Source organism: Macrobrachium nipponense, chromosome 6 (assembly GCF_015104395.2).
Source record: "Macrobrachium nipponense isolate FS-2020 chromosome 6, ASM1510439v2, whole genome shotgun sequence".
Taxonomy (NCBI): Eukaryota; Metazoa; Arthropoda; class Malacostraca; order Decapoda; family Palaemonidae; genus Macrobrachium; species Macrobrachium nipponense.
Genome location: NC_061108.1, coordinates 4299692 through 4325050, shown reverse-complemented (window position 1 = coordinate 4325050; position 25359 = coordinate 4299692). Strand labels below are relative to the sequence as shown.

Sequence of the window (25359 nt, the reverse complement as noted above, 5' to 3'; positions counted from 1 at the left end):
TATTGTGGACGCTTTAAGAACATTATATTATTATTATTATTATATTATTATTAATTATTATTTATTATTATTATTATGATTATTATTTTATTTATTCATTATTATTTATTATTATTATGTGTTTTTTTTTTTTTTTTTTTGCTCTATCATAGTCCTCCAATTCGACTGGGTGGTATTTATAGTGTGGGGTTCCGGGTTGCATCCTGCCTCCTTAGGAGTCCATCACTTTTCTTACTATGTGCGCCATTTCTAGGATCACATTCTTCTGCTGAGTCCTGGAGCTTACATTCAGCGGTCTAGTTTTTCCTAGATTCCTTTTCAGGGATCTTGGGATCGTGCCTAGTGCTCCTATGATTATGGGTACGATTTCCACTGGCATATCACATATCCTTCTTATTTCTATTTTCAGAATCTTGATACTTATCGATTTTTTTCCTCTTTCTCTTCAACTCTGGTGTCCCATGGTATTGCGACATCAATGAGTGATACTTTCTTCTTGACTTTGTCCATCAACGTCACGTCTGGTCTGTTTGCACGTATCACCCTATCTGTTCTGATACCATAGTCCCAGAGGATCTTTGCCTGATCGTTTTCTATCACTCCCTCAGGTTGGTGCTCATACCACTTATTACTGCAAGGTAGCTGATGTTTCTTGCACAGGCTCCAGTGGAGGGCTTTTGCCACTGAATCATGCCTCTTTTTGTACTGGTTCTGTGCAAGTGCCGGACATTCGCTTGCTATGTGGTTTATGGTTTCATTTTTCGTATTGCACTTCCTACATATGGGAGAGATGTTATTTCTGTCTATCGTTCTTTGAACATATCTGGTTCTTAGGGCCTGATCTTGTGCCGTTGTTATCATTCCTTCAGTTTCCTTCTTTAGCTCTCCCCTCTGTAGCCATTGCCATGTGTCATCGCTGGCTAGTTCTTTAGTCTGTCTCATGTATTGTCCGTGCATTGGTTTGTTGTGCCAGTCCTCTGTTCTATCTGTCTTTCTCCTGTCTCTGTATATTTCTGGGTCTTCGTCTACTTTTATTAGTCCTTCTTCCCATGCACTCTTTAGCCACTCGTCTTCACTGGTTTTCAGATATTGCCCCAGTGCTCTGTTCTCGGTGTTGACGCAGTCCTCTATACTTAGTAGTCCTCTCCCTCTTTCCTTTCGTGTTATGTATAGTCCGTCCGTATTTGCTCTTGGGTGTAGTGCTATGTGTATTGTCATATGTTTCCTGGTTTTCTGATGTATGCTTAGGAGTTCTGCCTTCGTCCATTCGACTATTCCTGCGCTGTATCTGATTACTGGCACTGCCCATGTGTTTATGGCTTTTATCATATTTCCGGCGTTGAGTTTTGACTTGAGTATCGCCTTGAGTCTCTGCATATATTCTTTCTTGATCGTGTCCTTCATCTCTTGGTGTTTTATATCCCCTCCTTCCATTATTCCCAGGTATTTGTATCCAGTCTCATATATGTGTTTGATGTTGTTCCCATCTGGTAGCTTTATCCCTTCAGTTCTCGTTACTTTGCCTTTTTGTATGTTGACTAAGGCGCATTTTTCTATTCCAAACTCCATCCTGATGTCCCCAGATACAATCCTTACAGTCTGGATTAGGGTATCTATTTCCTTGATGCTCTTACCATACAGCTTGATTTCGTCCATGAACATCAGATGGTTAATTCTGTGCCTCTTTTCTTGAGTTGGTACCCGGCATCCATCTTCTGTAGTACTTTTTGTCATGGGGAATCATGGCTACTACGAAGAGTAGTGGGGACAGTGAGTCGCCCTGGAAGATTCCCTCTCTGATATTAACCTCTGCTAGTCTTATTCCAGAGCTTGTAAGTATTGTATTCCAGTTGCGCATTGTATTTTTGAGGAAGCTGATGGTGTTTTCCTCTGCCCCATATATTTTCAGGCATTCTATTAGCCATGTGTGTGGTATCATGTCGAAGGCTTTCTTATAGTCTATCCCTTATTATTATTATTATTATTATTATTATTATTATTATTATCATTATTATTATTATTATTATTATTATTCATTATTATTATTATTATTATTATTATTATTATTATTATTTATTATTATTATTATTATTTATTATTATTATGGTATGCTGGAAACAAAGGACCTTTCTTTCAAACAAGTTTTTTTTAAAGATAATGGCAGAATTCACAGAATTGATTTTGTACAATATTCTTTCAATTCTCCTTATGATTTGCCTTTCTGGCACGCTGGTATTATAAAGCAGCTGTCCAATGTTCATCGTGCTGTAGGTTGTCAACGGAAATTTCGGGCGGGCTGGTGTTATCAAAAGCAAACGAGGTGGCCGAAACATGTAGACGCCTTTGGACAGCCAGATAGAATAGACCAAAGGGAATGGGTGAAGAGTTAAAGGCATAGAATATTACACAACTCGAGATGGACGCAACAGAGGAACTTGGGTCTGTATACAGTGGGCCCCCCACATAAGTATGCTACTAGTGGATACATCATAACAAGAACTGAGATTATATAATATATATATATATATATATATATATATATATATATATATATATATATATATATATATATAGCATATATATATACACACATATATATATATATATATATATATATATATATATATATATATATGTGTGTATATATATACATATAGTCTATATATATATATATATATATATATATATATATATATATATATGAATAATTATCACATCGAACCGTGATTCATTTATATATCATTCAAGCTACAAATGTCCTTTAATATCTAAATTCACTCTACCTCCCAAATGATATATTTTCATATATGTACCGAAGGGGAATTTTTTAGTTGATAATAATTTCGTCCCCCCATGGGATCGAACCACCGTCCAAGTGGACGGGGACGAAATCAGGACAGTCAGTGACGCTATCCAATCAGCCAACAGAGACGCTATAAGTTCATATCGATTCTGACCTTACAAATCACCCTCGAACTCGGTGCTTTCGTAATTAGAATCGATATGAAACCCCGTCTACCATGTTAGCCAATTCGAGCGTTTGACAGCACGTAGCCTTTTTGTTATGAATAATTATCACATCGAACCGTGATTCATTTATATATCATTCAAGCTACAAATGTCCTTTAATATCTAAATTCACTCTACCTCCCAAATGATATATTTTCATATATGTACCGAAGGGGAATTTTTTAGTTGATAATAATTTCGTCCCCCCATGGGATCGAACCACCGTCCAAGTGGACGGGTACGAAATCAGGACAGTCAGTGACGCTATCCAATCAGCCAACAGAGACGCTATAAGTTCATATCGATTCTGACCTTACAAATCACCCTCGAACTCGGTGCTTTCGTAATTAGAATCGATATGAGGTAGAGTGAATTTAGATATTAAAGGACATTTGTAGCTTGAATGATATATAAATGAATCACGGTTCGATGTGATAATTATTCATAACAAAAAGGCTACGTGCTGTCAAACGCTCGAATTGGCTAACATGGTAGACGGGGTTTCATATCGATTCTAATTACGAAAGCACCGAGTTCGAGGGTGATTTGTAAGGTCAGAATCGATATGAACTTATAGCGTCTCTGTTGGCTGATTGGATAGCGTCACTGACTGTCCTGATTTCGTCCCCGTCCACTTGGACGGTGGTTCGATCCCATGGGGGGACGAAATTATTATCAACTAAAAAATTCCCCTTCGGTACATATATGAAAATATATCATTTGGGAGGTAGAGTGAATTTAGATATTAAAGGACATTTCTAGCTTGAATGATATATATATATATATATATATATATATATATTATATTATTATATATATATATATATATATATATATATATATATATATAGATATATATAATCTCAGTTCTTGTTATGATGTATCCACTAGTAGCATACTTATGTGGGGGGCCCACTGTATACAGACCCAATTTCCTCTGTTGCGTCCATCTCGAGTTGTGTAATATTCTATGCCTTTAACTCTTCACCCATTCCCATTGGTCTATTCTATCTGGCTGTCCAACTTCTTAAACACTAGAAATGTTTCCTCAGTGTTGCACATTAGCCATTTGTTGACGTATTTTATGTGTTGCAGAGGATGTGTATTTTCGCTTACTCAGGGAGGAAGCCTACAAACTGCTTTGTTGTTGTTTTTGTTGTTGTTGTTGTTGTTGTTGTTCTTGAGGGGGTTAAGAGACTTTGTGGGGGGGGGGGGGTTTGTTAAGAAAGGTCTGAAAAGGGTGTTAAAGATACAGGAATGGTAGAATTAGATATTTATGATTTATTTATTCGAATGAAAATGCAAAGTATAAGTAATGTGCCTGTTAAATAGTGCAGAATGATTATTTCTAATAAAATATAGCACATTTAATTTAATTTTTGTTGGTGAAACAACGCTCTATTTGACCTTAGATTTTATCACGTTTTATTTTATTTGGTGTGCTGATTTTAGAGGCTATTTTTCTGTTCGATTATTTTGCGTTTCCACTTATAAAGTATTTGAACACGTTCAATTTGTGTCCTTTTTATTTGATCCTTGTTGCCAATATGAGTAGCACTAATTATGAGTATTAATTATGAGGATCACTTCACGTTTAGGAATGTAATGTTAGCGACTTATGTGCCTGAGGGGAAAATCTTTCACGCGACCCGAGTAAGCTGGAGGTCGGATCACGCCTTGTTGTTAAGAATATTGAATAAGAAGATGAAAACAGTGATATATCGTTTACCAGTAAACGTAATCAATATCTCGTCTTATGTTTTGAGTGAATTGTCGTATATTGTTGTTAAACGTTTTGAGGCAAAAACGAAAACATTCATATGCAGTGTTCGTCTGTAAGTAAACGAACTCCGTTTTTATGTTTTAAGTTAATTATCGTACAGTGATGTTAAGAATTCGATGTTCAAGATATTGATTAAAAATAAAAACGGTAAATTGTCGTGCATTGATGTTAAGAGTTTGATATTTAAAATATTGATTAAAAATTAAAACTGTAAATTATTGTACATTGATGTTAAGAGTTTAATGTTTAAGAGATCGATTAGAAATGGAGACAGTATATGTCGTTTTCCTCTGTAGGTAAAGCATTTCCGGTTGTATGTTTACGTGAATGCATCGTACATTAATGTCAAGAGGTTGAGTATAGATGTAAATATTGATTTGATGTTTTCCTTTATAAATAAAAACGTTCTCGTCTTACGTTTAAGTGAATTATTGTACATTGTTGTTACGACTATTGATTAAAAACAAAAACCACCGGTTTATAAGTAAACAAGTTCTTGTTTTGTGTTTATATGAATTATCGTACATTGTTGTTACGACTTTTGATTAAAAACAAAACCATTGATTTGTTGTTTTCCTTTATAAGTAAAAATGTTCTTGTCTTACGCTTAAGTGAATTATCGTAGACTGTTGTTACGAACATTGATTAAAAACGAAAACATCAACATGTCGCTCTCTTATACGAGTAAACAAGCCCCTGTCGCCTCCACAAACAATTCTCAGAACGACGCAATGACAGAACGTCTGCCTTATCCAATATAGCAATTAATCCCTTCGTAATGACAACGTGACGTCATAAGCGTCCAGACTTCCCCCTCTTCTCAGCCAATCCTTTGCAATCCTCCCTTTTGTAATTTTTTTTTTTATTCCTGATGACTGGCATTAAGTAGCTCGCATGGTTTACCTGGATCTACCTGTAATTGAGACGGATGTCTTGTCTTCAGGGGTAAGAAGAGAGAGGTACGGTTCTCGAATAAGCTTCGGTCGCGTTTATCCATCTTCTGTAGTGGATTGGAATTGTACCTTCTTGTTCATTCTGCATGAGAAGGTTGTACACCACATGCTATCTGTGCTCCCGTGGCTGTGGCTTGTCCCGGTCGAAAATGGAGATGATATGAAGGGTATTTAACAACTTTCCTTTACCCGTGGAGGGGCTAGTGTCGTCAGAGCACCTCACGCGGTGCACTGTAGGCAGCTGCCCCTTCTGCTCCTAACTGCAGCCCCCTTTCATTCCTGTCACCGTACCTGCATTCATATACCGTTTCTTCTACCATCCCTTCCACCCTTTCCTTACAGTTTTTTCATAGTGCCAAGTCTTTCTCTTGTTACACGTTGAAATCCTTTTTCGCGCAGTTTTTCCTTCACCTTTGGCCTAAGTTCTATTAAAACAATTCCGAGTTCTAACAGCTACAGCTATCGAACTTCCTAGTTCCAGAGGGTCTTTATTCCTCCCACCGTAGGACTGTGGAACGGTCTCCTCGAGGACTTTGTTTAATTGGAACTTCTTCAGAAGTTCAAGGAAGGATGCAACGCATTACGACACTACAACAGTCCTCCTCTTATTTTAATTTACTTACATTTTGCTCTGTTTATTTATTTGTCATTTTATTTTTATTTTTTGATAACCGAGCTCTTCATTCTATATTTCCTTTAACCTTCTGTTACTTCTTTCAGATGAACGCCATAATATTCTTTGGAAGCTTGAATTCCAAGGCTGTGGCAACTTGGTCTTGTTCTATATGAATAGTGTTCATCTTCTGAATAATAATAATAATAATAATAATAATAATAATAATAATAATAATAATAATAATAATAATAATAATAATAATAATGATAATAATAATAATGAAATCAGGTTTTTCTTTACCGGTGTTTTGTGATGTTTTTCGTTATTTTTAGTGCTTGATTCCTGTATCATGATAAGTTGATTAAAGCAATCAATAATTATTACGAAAAATAATCTAATGTATCGGTCGATAGTCTCGACCATTCCAGTATACTTCATGCAGAAAGAATGATTTTGACGTGAGTGCTGCTTTGTCCCAGCTATATATATAAGTATTCAAGTTCATTTCACGCACTTGACACCGGGAAAAAAATACAAATATGCATAGGTATATCGCTCGTTTATTTTTCATAAAAACAAAGTAATACATACTTTGACCATTTGAACTTAGGTGGTCACGCTGAATATACATATATACATCGTTGCATTTATGAAAAATAAACTTGTGATGAATGTTTTGATTTTACTCGGTGTCATGTTTCTTAAAATTGAATACAGGTTTTATTGAATATAATGGCTATTTCAGCCGCGTTTATCTTGTATAGAAGTCTCTCTATTCTATACAAAATTAACGCGGCTGAATTAGCCACTATTTTCAATAAAACCTTTATTAATGAAGGTCTTCTTCCAGCATATATTAAACTTGAATACTAATATAGCATTTGCTACGTAATAAAAATTTTCACGACATTCGACAGCTAGTGGTATATGGTGACATACATGTCCACAGGATGTCTCTACATTAATAAACTGTAGACTGTCACAGGTTTTTTTTTTTATTTAATGGAGTGCACTAAGAACAGTTTCATCTAGATAAAATAACTGACAGCTCATTTTATTGCATTACTCCTAAAAAAAGTATGTCTATGACAATCTCCAGTGTGTATATATTTATTAATAAACCGGAAACTGGCATATAGGCTTTTGAATTTGATGGAGTGTACTAAGAACAATTTCATATTGATAAATTTCATTGTATTACTCCTAAAATATATGTAATGACAATCTCCAGGGTGTATTTCTCATGTAAGAAATATATTTCGAAATGGATATGGTCTATGATTTATTTGTTTATTTTTAAAAGTAAGAAATGACTCATGGAATTTTTTATTGGTCTGGTGGATCCATGACCAGAATCGGATTGAGAATCACTGACGTATAGAGAGTTTATTTAAAAAGACTAACCCATTTTAGCTTATCATGCGAAGAGAATGGTGCCAATGATGTAAATAACTTCTATTATGCAAATAAAAGTGCAAAATTTATAAATAGATTGTATCAATATGCAAGAGGTAAAACAATTCAGTTATATAATTGTGGATTTTTATTACATAACCGTTTATTCCATCTTGTGTATGTCTTAGCAGTGCCTCTTTTGGAGAAAGAAATCCAGTTATGAATGGGTACAGTCATACTTAAAAATAAAGCTGTACATAGAGCGTTCTGGAATCTGTTCGATTCCCCTTTGAGACTGAAAAGGATTCATTTCCCCATTTGAAGACTCGTGCAAACCGTGAGTATTGTCTGATGCTTTTATCCTCTTGACAACAGACCACCAGCAACAACCAGTACTCCCATAAAACCGGATTTAACGCCACCTGGTGGCGGGAGCCGAATTCGGAGGGACCTCTTCCCTTCGTCTGCTGGGACCGCCACCACCACCACTACGCCCCTCTCCGTCGGCCACCTCGCCACCTCTCTGACTGACACGATGGACGATCCAGAGATGTTTCGTTTGGAGGTAATGACAAAAATTTAACAACTTTTTTTTTAAGGTGGTATCTGTTGGTGTGTGTGTGTGTTTTTCCTTGGTTTGTTTAGATTTTCCATGTGTCAAACATCTATTGCTGACTGTAATCCTTCAATCATCCAGATTAGTAGAGCCAGGGGCCCGTCGTATAATATCAAAATCTGGATAAGGGCAAGTGAAAAATAATACAGGTGTTAAGGGGCAACACCCATCCTCACCTAGTTTTGTCAGTACCACATGACTGTAAATGTTCAATATTTGTGTAAACAACAACCATCACACTTTAAACTTAAAACTTTATGCAAAAGGCAATTACCTACCCTTTTCCCCCTATTTTTGGCAAAATATACAGGGTGTCCATAAAGTCCCAGTACCATTAGGAGCAATAAATACTTGTAATGGTACTGGGACTTTATGGACGCCCTGTACTGTGGAAATGCACTTTGTAAAAAAATGTAACCCCTTCTTTATATCTCTCATAAAGTAGCTTACCAGTGCTTACCCACTGTCTATAATAGGTGTATGACCATTAATGTATTTTCATAAAGCCACTTCCTCATGGGTTGTTACCATGTTGTATGACCATACACGAGACACAGAATGTGTATGTGTGAACTATTGACCTAGGCCAGTTGTTACACTCACAGCATCCATTTTCTCAAGTCTAATTTGCTATTACAGCTGTATTTAAGATGAAAGCAATGATAGTGAAATTTAATTTGCTTATATCATCATCGTAATACGTATGTATGTGAGATATATATATATATATATATATATCCCATAATAGGTAATTCATATATATTCAGATGAACTTCACACACACACACACACACACACACACACACACACACACACACACACACATATATATATATATATATATATATATATATAAAGGAGATATTTATCTACCTACACATGAGAGCATTATATCCAAAACCCAGATATGTACATGCTGCATATTTCCTTGTACTCCCAAATAATTATAACCATGACCTGACAGAGATTTTTTATAGAATAGTAATGGTGCAAATAGTGTTTACTGCTGAGCTCATGACTGATTGATGTGATAGAACACTGCCATTCAAAACACTCAATTGATTAGTATTTATTCCTTGAAGATGCATGCGCGAAGAATTCTGTGAAGAGGGAAAGGTTTCGTGTAACTGAAATATTATTTTACGGATTATGGATTTACCCAGCCTGGATAAATATGGATGAATAGGATAGGCTGGATTCTGGAAGGGCATGCGTCCGTAAAAGATCTGCCAGGCTCCCAAAGGGGGCCAGTGCCGTCAATGCCCCCTACGAGGTGCACTGTAGGCATTCCTGGAGGTTCTTTGCAGCGTCCCTTCTTAGGCCCCTAGCTCCAACTCCTTCCATTCGTTTAACTTTACCTCCTTTCATATTCCTTCTCTTCCATCTAATTTCGACCCTCATAAAACAATGACTTCAAAGTACAACTGAGAGGTTTTTCCTCCTGTTACACTTTTCAAACCTTTTTGCTGAATGACCTCATAAGGTGCCAGCGCTTGGCCTTTGTCCTAAATCTTAATATATTCCATTCCATTCAGACATCTGCCAAGACCAATTGTGAAATGAGCCGTCATCTGAGATTGAGGAAATCATAAATAAAGTAAGATAATTTATCATAAACTGAACGTGATAAAACTGATGTTTCATTATTGTGCAAATTTCCATCCCTGGTCGTTAGGAGTCGATTTATGGCTGTTTTTATCGCCGGTAATCATGATGAAGTGCACTAAAACAGATCTAAGGATTCGCAGGAGAAGTGTGCTTGCATGTGTATGGTTTCGTGTGAATTCGCCTCAGTATTTCCTACCAGTTTGTGGAGTAAACATCGTTATTTTAAGGATAAAATACAGAATGTGGTGATATATTTTATATAAACGTGTCTGTGTCTGGTATACCCACAAACTATGTGATTTATTAGGTCGTGCTAGTCATTGTAACTGATTAAAACGTTACCAGTGTGATTCATCAGGTCGTACTTGTCATTGTAATTAATTAATACGTCACCAGTGTGATTTGTCATGTGCTTGTCATTGTAATTTATTAATACGTCACCAGTGTGATTTGTTAAATCGTACTTGTCATTGTAATTTATTAATACGTCACCAGTGTGATTAATCAAATCATACTTGACATTGTAATGAATTAATACGTCACCAGTGTGATTTATTTGGTCGTGCTTGTTATAATTAATTAATACGTCACGATTGCTCAAAACAAGTTGGGAATTCTAAGGATATTTCTGTGTGATTCTTGAGGACAGCCTAAAATGTCAGGAACCCTGCAAAGATTTTTATTTCTTTTTTAAGTTTACAGAAGAAACTGTGAATAAAATTTTGGATAAAAAGTCCACGTGAAAATTACCATATGCATTACCTATTATCGGTCCTGACACAGCACGGGAAATCGAAGTCACATAACGCCTGCTAATTGCCAACGTCAAAATCCAAAGAGCTTTATAGCGTGCAAGGGTCGCAGGAGTAGCAATTAATCAGTCCCCCCTCTCAAGTGTGACACCGTTCTTATCAGTCGGGGAAAATGGCGTGCAAACAATCGCCACTTCGTTCTAGTTTGGTAGAGATAAGATCACACGGTGCCGATAAGGGTCACACCACGGGAAGGTTGTCGTAAATTTCCGCCATTAAGTTCCCGGTGATAAGATCGCTTTTCTGCTGGACATTTGTTGGCGGTGTTGCGTTATGTGATAGGGTAGATTTTCGACCTCGTGACGCTGCGGGAACCACTACTAGTGTCGGCTTCTCTACAAGGGGGATAATTTGTCCCTAGTTTTTTTCTCCCATTCTTAGAAAATTGGCTTCAGAGACTTTCGTATTAATCAGAGCTTTAATTAGCTGAACTTCTGAGACAATTTGGCTTTAAAATTTGACCACACAGACAGCTTAAGTTTTGGTATGTTATAGTATCCAATACTACGACAGTCTGGCTGGAAAACTAAAATACTTATATAAAAAAAAATGGCATAAGCCAGTTCGTCAAAACAGGGACGAATTGACAGTTATTCCTTTGTCAGTCGTAGAAATATTTACCCAATAATGCAGCGTGATTTTAACTGGATATACCGTACAGTTATACAGGGTGTCCATGAAGTCCCAGTACCATTACAAGTATTAATTGATCAGGATGGTACTGGGACTTTATGGTCACCCTGTACAGAAAACAGGCTTCTTTTTGTATATAGTACGAACCTCATTGCAAAGTTGGTGGTATTTGAGGATCCAATTAGAACAGCTAACAAAACAAGGTGTCTGTTGGCGTGACGTAATTGCTATTCTGTAAAAAGTACCGTACGCTAATGATTAGCACAGTGACCGGGACATATACAACAGCACCATATGAACCTTTGAGGAATGTATTAAAATATATGCATAAATCTGCTATAAAAGGGAGTTTGTAACTAGTCTCAAGATACAAATTGCACCTACCAGTATGTTATCTATATATCAGGCTTTTGTCCAATAACGTGCAAGTGGCTTTGATCTACTGTAATATAAGCGTTTCCTGATAGCATCATCGAAGTAGTACGCATGCGTAACTGCCACGCTAATAGCCATCGCTTCCAGTCTGTGATGGATTTGTGTACGGGTCGAATGTACTTCTTTTGTCTTGTTATTACAATGAAAAACAATTGACAATCGTTAGGATTCCTTGCTAGTGATTTATCGAATGTCGTTCTTGTCGTTAACAAAAGACGAAAACAGTTTTTGATAAAAAGAAATGAAATCAGATGAAGGACGCGGTAGATATCGGCCTAGCGAAATCTGGCGCTGAGGAAATGGAACGAAAAAAGACAAGAGAAAATACGAAAGAAGAAATTCGTCCCCACAAGAAGAAGAGGAAGAGATGGAGGAGTAAGAGTGACGGATGCTGTGAGGGACACGAGAAAAGGAAGGGGAGAAAGAGATGGTTCGAAGGAAATGCCAAAGGCAGTAAAAGCGACGGCGAGATCGGGAGAGTGGATGAAAAGTTGGCCGAAATGTATTTCGAGATCAGCGCCTACGGTGTCAGTGAGAAAACCATCAAGAGAAAACTGACGTCTGTACTGGAGAAACTTATCAGGTTGAAGGTGAAGGTGGTTTTACTCTCTCTCTCTCTCTCTCTCTCTCTCTCTCTCTCTCTCTCTCTCGTGAGAAGACGACATAGTCAGGTTGAACAAAAATGGGTTTCAGTGTTTGCTGTATTCTAAGATTACAATTTTCTTCCTGCAGTGGCGTACTGCCTTCAGTGCACCTCACACTGTGCACTGTAGACAATACTTAAGGTTCTTTACAGTATTCCCTTCCCCTGTAGCCGTAACCTCTTTCATTCCTTTTACTGTATCTCCTTTCATATTATCCTTTTTCTATCTTATCTTACTTTCCACCCTTGCCCGACAATCGTCTCATAGTGGAACTGCAAGGTCTCCTCCTGTTACATCTCTCAGACCTTTACTCTCAATTTCCCTTTCAGCTCTAAATGACCTCGCAGGTCCCAGCGCATGGCCATTGGTCTAAATTATAGATTCTGATTCCAAACCAATTCCAATGCAGTTTTCAAAGGAGCAAAGAAAAGAGGTCAGAATGGGTGTGGAAACCAATGTAATCAATTTAATCCACGAGAACAGAACACGCATTATATTGATAATATTTTTGTAGTGTGATCCGTACCAATGCAAAAGAAGGTACCCAGTCCCAGAGACCCTGGAGACCCGGGGGGCTCAGAGATGGCAGTTGTGTTAGTTAGATGCCATAAGTTGCATGCGCACCAATAGCATTAAAACTCGGTGGAGCCCTAATAATCACAAAGATGTCCTGGTTAGCATTTTGTCGTGATTCATTACCTGCTCTGTGGTGTTTATATGAAATTTATCTTTCAAGCAGTTAATCAAAAGGTTGTGTTACTTTACTTTTTTGGTTTGTTTGTGTTAACCTTTACATACCTCTCTCCCTTCCCTTTTTATGTTTATAAACAATAGGTCTGTGTGTATTGTTTATATTATGTTCATGTGCAGTCATCACTAGAAAAATGTTGTCGCTTGAATTAATACAATCTCTTAGATGGTAATGTCAAAAAGTTGAGGTGTGTTATTCATGCAGAGGTGATAATGCCATAACACCATCTATCTATATGTCTGTCTGTCTGTTGTATTTATTTATTGATTTATTATCTTTATACCCACCTTACCTTGTTTGCAGGAGGAGACTCGTTATTTGCAGTCGGAGGTGGGCCGCCTGGAAGAAATGCTCGCTACCTCACGAGCTGAACGTGACAGAGTATCAGTCCAGTATAATGTTCTGACCGACCATGTAAGTAAACTAAGTTTGCCCCGTATGGGACACTTTTAGTGGAAAGTGGCTGGCCATTAAGTGGCAGGCCACTAAAACAAAGAAGAATGGAACACATTTGTTTGTGTGAAAGACAGCCAAAGTGGCCGACACTAAGAGTGGACACGAAGTGGCTACTAGGTCTATTTCTTTGCCAAACCACTGCACAAGCTGGTATTATTAGCTGGCCACTAAGTGGCTGATCACTTAGTGACCAGCCACCTTTCACTAAAGGTGTCCTGTGTGCGGGAAGCCTTTTAGGGCTTCGAAATCACAGTCATAAATATTATCTCAAGCACTCGAATAATTAGAATCATACAAAATCATTTCTTGATTCACTGAACAGCAACACCAATATGCAGTAAATGTTCCTCGCTGTTGAACTTCTCAGTTCCAGAGGTCCTTTGTTCCTCACACCGCTGGACTCTGGAACAGCTTCCTTGAAGATGTCTTGAAACTGGAACTTCAGAAGTTCAAGCGAAGATGCAATGTGTTACTGCTGAATACAAATCTCCTTTTATTTTAATAAATTACTTTATCTGTTTTTATAATAACTCATCTCCTCTTTCTGTATGTCCCATTAACTTCCGTTACTTCTTTCAAATGAACATCGTATTCTTTGTAAGCTTGAATCTCAAGTCAGTGGCCCCTTTGGTGGGCTTGTTCCATATAAATAGGGGTTATTTTCTTAATAATAATGATGATTGAGGTTAGTGTGACAATTTTTCTTAAATTTATGTTTGTATTTAAGTGGATTATGAAATGTTAAAGTGCCCTCTGAAATTGTCAGGTTGCGGATGAGTGGCAAGAATACCAGAAGAGATTAGAGTATTTTCATGACGTGCATAGGAAGCAGACATCTTTGATAGACCGGTTAGCAAACAAGGTAAGGATTTTCAGTTTTTTTTTTTGTCAGTAAATGCTGTCAGATTGTTGTAATTTGTGTTGATTTTGTCAAAGGTTACAGTATTTCAAAGCCTGTCTTGCCACAAGGAATGTATTTATGAGAAAAGAAGAGTACGAATCTTGATTGTGCAATCCTTTCCCATAACTACATTATTTCGGATTCTTATAAACTTGTCTTGCTAGGAGACCTGTCATTTTGTACCGATTGTTTAACAACTCACATGAATAGCACACTTGTGGATTGTAATAGAGTTTTAAGGCAAACTCATTTTTATTGGAATGTTTACTGTTTTTGGTGTATAATGCCAGATACTCATGGTGCTCACATTGATAAAGCTTTTAATAAGCTCTGATGACTTTGAGGTTCAGCATTGAGGGATTTTTATATATTTTTTTAGCTTCATTTCTGTGCCTATAATATACTAGTGTAATACTCTCACTTCTCTTCCCTACTTTTATACCTTTTGCACTACAAATTACTAATACAGTTCTCATGGGTTGGGACCTCATGCAGTGCGCTGTAGGCATTGCTGAAGGTTCCTTGCCGTGTCCCTTCTGCCCCTAGCTGCATCCCCTTTATTCCTTTTACTGTACCTCCATTCATATTCTCTCTCTTCCATCTTACTTTCCACCTTCTAACAATTGATTCATAGTGCAACTGCTTTGAGGTTTTCCTCCTTTTTACTGTCAATTTCTTTTTCAGTGCTGAATGATCTCATAGGTCTCAGTGTTTGGCCTTTGGCGTAGATTCTATATTCTGTGCTGTAAGTTGGAATACCAACCAAAGTAATGCTTTTCCAATTTTTTTCAGGTACGAGAGTACCGAAGCAGAAACCGGGAACTTGAAAGCAGAAGTACTGAAGCCCTACGATACAGAGACAGCAATGATAGGGAAATTGAGACTCTCAATCTTGCTCTTACCACGGCAGAAGAAAAGTTGAGGGCTTCAGAAGCTCAGCATACTTTTGACCTTGAAACAGCATTGGTCAAACTAGAGGATGAACAGCACAGGTGAATGATTACAGCGCTCTCTCTCTCTCTCTCTCTCTCTCTCTCTCTCTCTCTCGCTCTTCTATCATCTCTCTCTCTCTCTCTCTCTCTCTCTCTCTCTCATTAAGGGTCTTTCTGGGAACCATGCTACCCACTGGAAATTTATGAAGGCTAATGAAATTGCTGTTTATTTTAATCATATTTAGCGTAAAAAAACCATCCCTTAACAACTCATGCAAAAGATTCAAAACTCATTCCTCTTTAGATAATATTCTGTTGTTTGAATATACATTGAAATTTATAAAACAGGAAATATGTTTGAAAACATGTTACATATAATTCATATAATCTATGAGTATTATCTTTTAGTTTTCTCTCTTATTGGTTTTATAATGTAATACTTTTAGCTCTTACGTGCACTTGCCTATTGGTTTACAATGCTTGAAGTTAATTGAGTCTCTTTAGATGTACTAAAGCATCCTTACTGGTCATTGTTCTTTGTAGCCTTTTTGTATTTGATTTTCCCTGTAGAATTTTTATTTAGGAGAAAATGACTTTTCCATATTTCTAATATTAACTATGAACAGTACTGTTCTTTAGTTCATGCAATAGCATGTAAATGCAGTATGTATTAGGTCTTATTGTAATGGTGTACTCGGCATGCCATTTTCTTTATCAAGGTAACCTAAAATCTGCAGTTTTTAGATACCTTAATCACATATAGATCTAGGGTTGATGCTTCTGTTGCATTAGCTAGCAAGTCAGCATTTAGGTGCCATTGGTACATTGTTAATTTTTGGCACCTCTGTTTCTGGTATTTCAAGTTAAAATGTGAAACCTTTCAGTTTTATAGTCCATTTTGGGTTTGGAAACGTCACAATCATTACCGTTTTCTAAGTAATTCCAAGACCAGCTGTCTAGGGGTTAATAGTACTTGGGCAGTTTCTCCATATTTACTGCGGTCTAGAATTTTCCATTCAGTTCCTTTAGAATGTTTATTACCTTAACTTTTTCAAAGAGCTAGGCTATATGTTTTTCTCATGGAGCAGATTCACCCTTATTCATCTTTTTTCTTTTACTGTCTTCTCTCTTTCATGCCTTTTGCTATTGAAGGTAGTTCTTCAGAAGGCCAAAGATTAAAATCTGAAATACCACTTTTTTGCATTACTCCTAGCTATCCATTTCTGATGACCTATAGTTTGTGTACTTCATTGAAAGCCAGTTTTAATGTATTTCTGTGTATATGCAACCTATTTTATTTAACCTGTAACTGATCACACAGATTGTTAGAAGTCTAATGCACTGGAAATAAGTTCTGTTTGTAAGGTACTACCTAGAAATGAAATAAGTTGAGCTCTGTCCATTATTGATTGCTATTACCTATTTGTGCATCAATTTATTCTGACAAAGGTAATAAGAGCAGTTGTAAAAAATATCAAAGTTCAAAATAACCTTAAGTTCTGAACTTGTGCTTCTTGGATTGATGGTACTCTTAGTGAGCTTTTACGGATAGATAAATACCTAGGTGGCTAGATATTTCAATATGAAGTATTATATAGCACAGGCAGTCCTTGGGTTACGCTGGACTCGGCTTACCTTGTTCCGAGGTTACAAAACTCTTCACATCTCTCATAAAGAATTATTTCCTGAGTTGCATCGCATAACCTGGGTTTACGTTGCCAGTCCAACGGAAGACTGGAAATTTAATATGGATCAGAAATGGCAGAATGATAAACATTTGGAGGTTTCTTTAAGAGAAGCTCAATCAAAATGCAGGTTATGTCGTTTTTAAGAAACCCAAAGGATTAAAAGTAAGGTTTTATGGTTTCGACAATGTCTCGTTGATGGAATGGAACCCCTGTCACAAACTGGGAACTGCCTAGTTATATTCCCTCCCCCTAATGGTGGGAGGTTGTCCATGATAAATCCATATGTTTGTTATTTAGCAAGGAACCTGCTCAAAGACAACTTTACTGGTAATAGCATTGCTTATGGATCAGGTTGCCCCTTCACAAATAAAACTAAGTGTGTGTGTGTTATTATTAAAGAGCACTATCGAATATAACTAGATTCCACGAAATTTTAAAAAGATTTCATATTGTTTTTGTGGTCATTTACCTGCAACCCTTTCCGTGGGATATGTAAATGCTATTTTTCCTATCTGCCTTGTTTTCATGCCTTGGTAAAAAAAAAAATATCCCAGATCAGTTAACCACTTCCATTGAAAATCTACTTCAGCTTCAGTCTGATCTTTATATTTACAGTTCATTTTAAAGTATAGAGTACAATAGACAGTCTAAATGGGAATTTAGGTGTAAAGTGCAGTGGGTAGTGAAATACAAACAGATGTCAGAAGGTCACTGAAGGGGAATAATGCCAATGTTGTAAAAATTCTCATATTCCTGAGAAAGGTGGAGTTTATCAGCACCTTTTGGATTCCCTTCCCTTTCTTTATCCTTTTTTTTGTGGACGTTGTTGTCTCTCATTGCTCCTCCTTCATGTATGTTGCTACTTCCTAGAAACCTCTGCTAAGCTCTAACTGATTGGATCAATCAGATGCTGAGAAGTCTTTCCATACTCAACCACTAACCAATTAAAATACCAGAAAATTCCTTTCCAAGAATCTATATAGGTTCCACAGAGCTTCTAATTCATTCCTTATTTTGAAGGTACTAACATTGTCTCTATTAATTATCCAAGCTATATCATCTCATTTATGGTCTTTTTCTTGATCTGGTTAAGTCTATGCCTTTGATTTAGGTTGTTAAAAAAAGTTGGGTATGCAAGTAGAGAGTAAAAAAGCAGTTCCAGTTCCTCATAGTTTGCATCATGTTTCTATGCAGGTGTGAAAGTTTCAGCACACAAGTTTCCAATTTACAACAACAGTTGGCAAAAGTCGAAGGTACTCTGTCACAAGTGACTGAGGAGCGAGACAAGGCTCAACAAGCTCTCAAGCGCTTAGCCGACGAAGTTAAGGCTAAGGAGGAGCAATGGGTCAACGAATCTCAGGTAAGGGAGTTGTGCATGGGAGACGTAGTTGGTTTGAAGCACACTTTGGATTTGAATTTGTTTTTGCTGTAAAGGAATACTCCCTATTTAGTAGATTATGCTATGGTACCTTGCATTTTTACAGTGCTTTATCTTGTGTGATTTTTTTTTTCAATCTTCAAAATAATATATAGGAATTTTTTTACTCCTGATTTATAATGCTAGGTATCAATGTGGTTATTATTTTTATAAATAGAATAAGCTGAAAGTTTAGTTCCAAAATTGTACCATTTTTTTTTATTATACTACATATTTCACACTAGTTTGTGGATTTAATTCAAAGGTTTCTTTAATTATAAACATGAAGATAAATGAATACCAAGCTTAACTGATTACCAAATTATTGGATGGTGTTAAGGATAGATTTTGTATTGGGTAAATCAAAAGAAACTTCACTGTGTACGTAATAGCACAGCATTATTACTTAAAGCCAGAGATAGACAAAGGATATCCCAAAAATAGACGGAGGTTTGGATAAAGAAAAATTGATTAGTACATAGCATTAATAATTCTTATTGTCCAACAAGTTAATTAGCAAAGGTAACTCATTTCAAACAATTGGTGAAGGATTATATGCAAGCAAATACTGTATGTTAGCATAAGAGAAATGTCTAGACTGAATGTAAATAAGAACAAAAATAAATAGTACTCTAACAGTATACTTAAATATTTCAATTTCTTAATATATTTAAATCAAAAGAAAGTTAAAGCACTGAGAATCAGTGGTCCTTGGTTTCACAATGAGTAGGTCGTTCATTTGCCTCTACCACATTTTGGGTAGCTGTACATATCATATCCAGTTTTTATAAAAAAAAAGAAAAGAAATATGTTAATGTAAGCACGGTGATAGTTTTGTAAAATGCTAAAGGCATGACATTTGTAGATAGAATATCTGTCAAGTTCTGTAATGCTTTCATTAATTCTTTCTCATTATTAAGTCATGACATCTGATAGTCTGTGTGCATCTTATTTTTTATCAATATTTCGTGTTATTACTCTTGTCTAATTTATAAAAGACATTTTATAAATTATATATTGTCTCCTTAAATACTTTGAAGTAACAAGAGAAATTTAAACATACAGCACATACTTTGTGCAGATTGGCTGAGCTGTTTGTTTAATTACTATACTAATGTTTTGAGTGGGATTGTTAATAGTGAATGTTTTATATTTTTTCAACACTTCCATATCCAGAATTGATTACATCACATCATATTTTTTCTTTGTAGTTTGTTGAAAGATAATCTTGTTATTTTGTGTTCATTACCAAACAGTAGTTTGCTTTGAGAACTTACATTGGAGTCTGCATATCAGTCAGTTCAGTTATATTTTTTACTTTATGAGGATTTGGGTTCAGTTTCAGTTATGCTGGATGAAATGATAATATACATATATTGCCAGTTTCAATTGTTATAAATGATTTTCTCTGTGTTAATGGTGCAGAAAAAATTACCCCAAAATTACTTCCTGATATCTTTAGATTGAATATTTGAAAATGAAGGCATGACATTATTCCTTAGAATTCCTAGCAGATTATTACTGGGCCTTTGTAGTATATGTTTTGTGTTTGGTTATCACATCCTCATTTCCAAAGAGACTTTGCAAGCATAGCAGCGATGTATGTCCCTAGAACTACGCACTTTGTAGGTTAACTCTTGCGATTTTGATCATTTTGATCAGCCACTGTAGCAAAAAGTATACTGTTTAAAATCAGATAATAAGGATGGTTTGTGTAATGTTTTATGATTTTCTCATATCTATGTAGAGTATGTCAATAACTGAATTTCTCTTAGCTAAATGAAATTACTTTAATTGTGAAAATTGTGAATTACAATTCTCAGTTTTGAGAGGTCCTTTGCTGTCAAAATCAGTAGGAATAGAGAATCTTTCTTTTATCTTATGATGTTGCTCACAAATGTGTCTTCTTTACATGACATCACAACAGCTTGCACAGGTAATCAGTGTTTCCAGTCTAGCTTGATAGTTTAGTGTTTTATGTTAACTGTGACTCTTCTCACTTATCCAGAAGAGCATAATAGTGGTCCTAAATTTTTTCTAATGTTTCCAGTGCTTAAATGCTTTTTAATATGGTTCTAGTATAGTCCTTTTAGAGATTATAATGTAAGAACAGATATTTTGCTTGAGTATTTAAACCTTGAGGTTTCAATAACACATATTCTTTAATTAGGTTGAAGAACATGTATAATGTAGAAGCAATTTGAACAGTATTGACGAATTAAGTTATATTTGCTTTTTAGCACCAGAAAACAGGTATTTTTCATCAAGCAAAAATGTTCTTACTAGGATTAAATTTAATCTAGTATTGTTTTTTGGCTAGTCGTTGAAATTCAAACAAATAGATTACCTTGAAAGAATTTGTTGCTACTCTACACAGTCTTGTTTTCCAAATATTTAGAGATAGACTGAATGAGAATACACTGTCAGCATAACATTTTTTGAGTTGTAATTCATCCATATTCAAAACTTGGTATATGATTAGAATTGAAAATGAAATTTGTACAAAAATGCAACAAAGAAATACATAGATAAAAGAAAGAAAGGACTCTTCAATAGTAATGAAATTGCAAGAGAGAACCAGCTTTCTTTGTCAAGGTATTGCCTTGTACCATCAGGCTCCATCTGTAATTACAAATTTCAGTTCTAATTTCAGAACCAACTGCTGTACAATAATGAGATCGTAAAATGCAAAAACTGCAAAATGAACGTAGCCTCCTGCCAAATGTTAAAGTACTCTTCCCCATGGTTTTTCTTTATTAAATGGTCACTTTAGTTCAGGGCATTTATTTTTTTTATTGAGGGAGGTCTATTTAGATTATGAATATGCTTATCCAGTATAATATAATAAAGTACATTCCAGAAGTCATGTTTGCTTTCTTTGATCTGAGTACTTTATTAGTTTTCGTCAGACTACAGTAATTGTTGGATCAACTCCAGGGATAATTTCTCTGATTCAAGTGGTTGTTTCTAAGTGCACTAAGTTACCAGTGGTATTGACATTGTATAGATATGACTTCTCTTCAGATTGCTTACATATTATCTTGTTTTGACCAAGCTTATGACAAATTTTGGTTAGAAGTTACTTCCCTTATAGAATAATGAATGATGATGACCTTACAAGATATGAATATGTTTATATGTGAAAATGCTAAACAGATACTTTGTTGAATTATAAATTTAATGGCAGTTTTTATGCACACTTTAAGCTATGTACTTCTGTACGTATTTTAAATTTTAATTTTGTGATTTACAGTAAACTGTCAAAAAATATTTTGTTACTGTGCAAAATGTGAAAACTATTCTTAAATATAAAGTAGTACCTCACATTAATTGTCTCCTAATAATGGAACTTGCTGAAAAGCTTCCAGAAATGAATTCCAAAATATAGAAGGAGAATCATTATGGGATTTTATTGTATTCGTACTTTTTTCTTATTTTCTTGCCCATATAAATGTAAAAATAAGTGTATAAAATGACAGAAGGAAGTTAAAAAGTATGAAAAAATTTTGCATTGCCTTTTTGATTGAGTTATACATAATTTGATACAGAGGTATTTATTCACCCTATTCAGTAACATTCGAGTATGCATATTTCTTGTTCATTCAGTGTTGGTATAAATTTTAATGTATGTTGGTTCCTTATCATGCAATTCAAGGCTAACTGAATATTTCACCTTATTCAAAACTAATAAGAGACTAAATTTGCAAGACAAGAAAGTTTGATGTCTTAGTAATGATGATGAGAGACGGAAAAATATTTGCAGGACAGTAGTTGGTAATGTTATACATATGTTAGCAAAAATATTTGCAGGACAGTAAAGTTAATAGCGTAATATGTAGATGAAAATTATGCTATATCAGATGAATTGTTCCTATTTAGTTTTTTCCTTAACATATTTTCTTAATGAAAAGTCTCATCATGGTAAAAATATTTGCAGGACAGTAAAGTTAATAGCGTAATATGTAGATGAAAATTATGCTATATCAGATGAATTGTTCCTATTTAGTTTTTTCCTTAACATATTTTCTTAATGAAAAGTCTCATCATGGTAAAAAAAAAAAAACAAGAACTAGGTTTTAAAAAAATGCTATGAGTCTTGCGAGTATTGAAGGCTGCTTTCATACAGTGTAGTATTCATGATACAAATATGTACAGTAATAGTATTCTCACTTAGTGTATCCTTTACTTTGGAAGTGAATGGGACTGTGGTAATATGGTATATGGATTTTTCTTTTACTTGCTTAGAATTTAGTTCGAGCTTTAGTGATGTGTTGTGGATATTCGTCTTTGTGCCTTTATGTTTGGTGCTGCAACATGCTAGAAATAAGGTTTAAATTCTATATTTCTATACAACAGGGTTCTTGGTTTTGATTTAGGTTGAGAGCATTACTTTTTCATTTATGTTTAAAGTCTCATGGCAGGAAATAGTATCCAAGGCTTATTGAAGGTACCCAATTTTTTGACATAGTGTATATGTATCCTTAAGTACAGGTTAACGATTTTATGGCCTAGTACTGTATATCTTTGAGCAAATGCACACAATGTTATACCATTATCCTATCTGGTTACTTTTTAAAAATCAGTCAGAAATTTAATGCGCCTTTGTAATTTTATCGTGATCTTTGAAAGACAATTGATTTTTTACAGAGTACTGTAACCCCAAAGTTCCAAATAAATCACCTTGACTCCTATATTTTTAAAAGGGCAGCATAGAACTGAATGATTATCAGGAATTACTGGAGCAGAATGTACTAAAATGTCATTAACTCCTTAAAAGTAATTAAAGTTTTTTATGCATGGTATATCTAGAAGGGCTAATAGTATTTTTACTCTTAAGTAGTTCAGCATGAAGATATAGTTGCTTCTAAAATATGAGCATGTACTGTTTCTAAAATTTTTGATAGAAATTTCTTGTAGTCGTTATGTTTTTAATTAAAGTTTTACCACCTTCCTGGTAACTGGGAAATGTTGAAGGTAAGTAACATAACTGTATGTATGATGAAGGCACTAAACTTTACAAGGTAAGTCAGCAGTGTGAAGATAGAAAAAAGGTAAGTAAGAAGTATGCCTGTGCTATTTTAAAATGAATTGTAAAAGACGAAACAAATACATAGATTAGAGTAGGTATGTTGAAATTTTAATGAAAATTGTAGTGGGTCAAATTGTTTGATGATACATATTTCATTATTATATCTTCATCTCTTTTCTCATGTTACTTTGATGCTAAAATGGTGAGATTAGATTTTAAATGCTGTTAAATCATGCAAGAAATATTGTCCCTGTCCTCTGCCAACTGATGTTATTAACTTGAGAACTGCAAAGCCTTAATATCATATACAACTTGTTTGTTCTTTCACTTCAGTTTTAAGGGAAAAAACCAATAAAAATACAAGCAAATGCACCACTGCAGAACTGTTTGTAGTACCTGGAAGTAAAGTTCTAAAAAGCTCCTCCCCGTTATCTTGAAATCCTTGTGTGTGTAACAGATTCAGTGAGTTATTTGAATAGAGGGGCCATAAAGTTAGAAATGTTGTATAGTCCTGCTATTATAGGTACCAGACATTATAAGGATGGTGACAAGACAGTCAATGCTGCATGCTTCATGATCTGATCAAAGAGTCATTCATGTAAATAATGATTGAAAATCACTGGAACCATTTTCATGATAAATGTCAGATTTATGGAAAGAGTTTGCTAGAAGCAAAAACAGTTGACAACTTCTCTAGACTATGAAAAGTCATCCAGATTTTGGGTGAATGTACCAACATTGAGGAGGTAGCTGTTAGACAACAATTCTGTTGAGGTCATCAGTTGTTATAAAGTGCAGGCCTGGTTTTGCAGGGTTACTGACCTTTTGTACACGAGAAAAGCATCTGAGATGTCTCAGATGTTTCGTACAAAAGTTTGATGTTAAGACATCACATTAGATGTTTAGGAGCTTGATTTGCTTATGATATCCTTACCCACATCTTGGGAGCATTTTAGATTTTTAAATGTCTAGATCCTAGATGAAGGATACAGGTTCAATCCCGCCTCTTTTGATGAGAGATTTTTCCTTAACAGCTTTTGTACTCGCCCTTGGTTATGAACAGGGATAGATGTGGTTGACAACACTACATATAGTTGAATCCTTGTTGTAAATGGAGTTGGAAAAATAATTGATGAGAGTTGCTTTATTGGTCAAATTCCTCTACTTTTTATTTTTTAGGCTTTCATCATGCTTTGTATTCCGATTCACAGCTTTTTTATTTATGCTGTCTTTTAAGAGCTGTTGATAATGAAAATGTTGATAATGCTTTCCACTGACTACTTCACGGGATGGCCTTGTAATTATTTACAACAACTTTGTTGAAATCTAGCTGAAGTTACAATGTGACAGCAACCCTGAACTTCATAGGTACACGAATCAAAATAAAACCCACTATATTCTGGTCACTCTTAAAGCCCTTGTGGCAGGCGGAAGACTTGAAATCTTGACTAAAATGTGATCAAATACAAGAAGAATCATAGGTAAAAATTCCCTACAGCATTTTCTCTCCACAATGAATAACTAGGGTAACATAAACAAATATTTAAAAAAAAGTGATTAGTCTAAAAAGAAAGAAGTTTCAAGTATGGTCCATTACTAGGTTTCTGTGTCACTTGTTTTGACGGCTACTGGGGATGGAAACCATAAATAGTAATTAAACATTCTCCATATTTTTAGTAGT

At 35.4% G+C, this 25359-nt stretch overlaps 1 protein-coding gene across 6 annotated transcripts in view; it reads left to right on the top strand.

Moving 5' to 3' along the window:
• The window catches only part of LOC135216328 (rootletin-like), a 413187-nt gene that overhangs the window by 183216 nt on the left and 204612 nt on the right, over positions 1 to 25359 (top strand). For 5 of the 6 annotated variants that reach the window (XR_010314855.1, XM_064251513.1, XM_064251512.1 and 2 more), the window contains exons 4-8: positions 8132 to 8321; positions 13559 to 13669; positions 14478 to 14573; positions 15405 to 15604; positions 18427 to 18592. Coding sequence is in view for 5 of the 6 variants with exons in the window: in XM_064251513.1 (XP_064107583.1) it covers positions 8132 to 8321; positions 13559 to 13669; positions 14478 to 14573; positions 15405 to 15604; positions 18427 to 18592 (763 nt within the window). In the remaining variant the exon portion in view is untranslated. Of the gene's footprint in view, positions 1 to 8131; positions 8322 to 11938; positions 12451 to 13558; positions 13670 to 14477; positions 14574 to 15404; positions 15605 to 18426; positions 18593 to 25359 lie in introns of those variants that run through there. The other variant, XM_064251515.1, reaches the window with a different exon arrangement.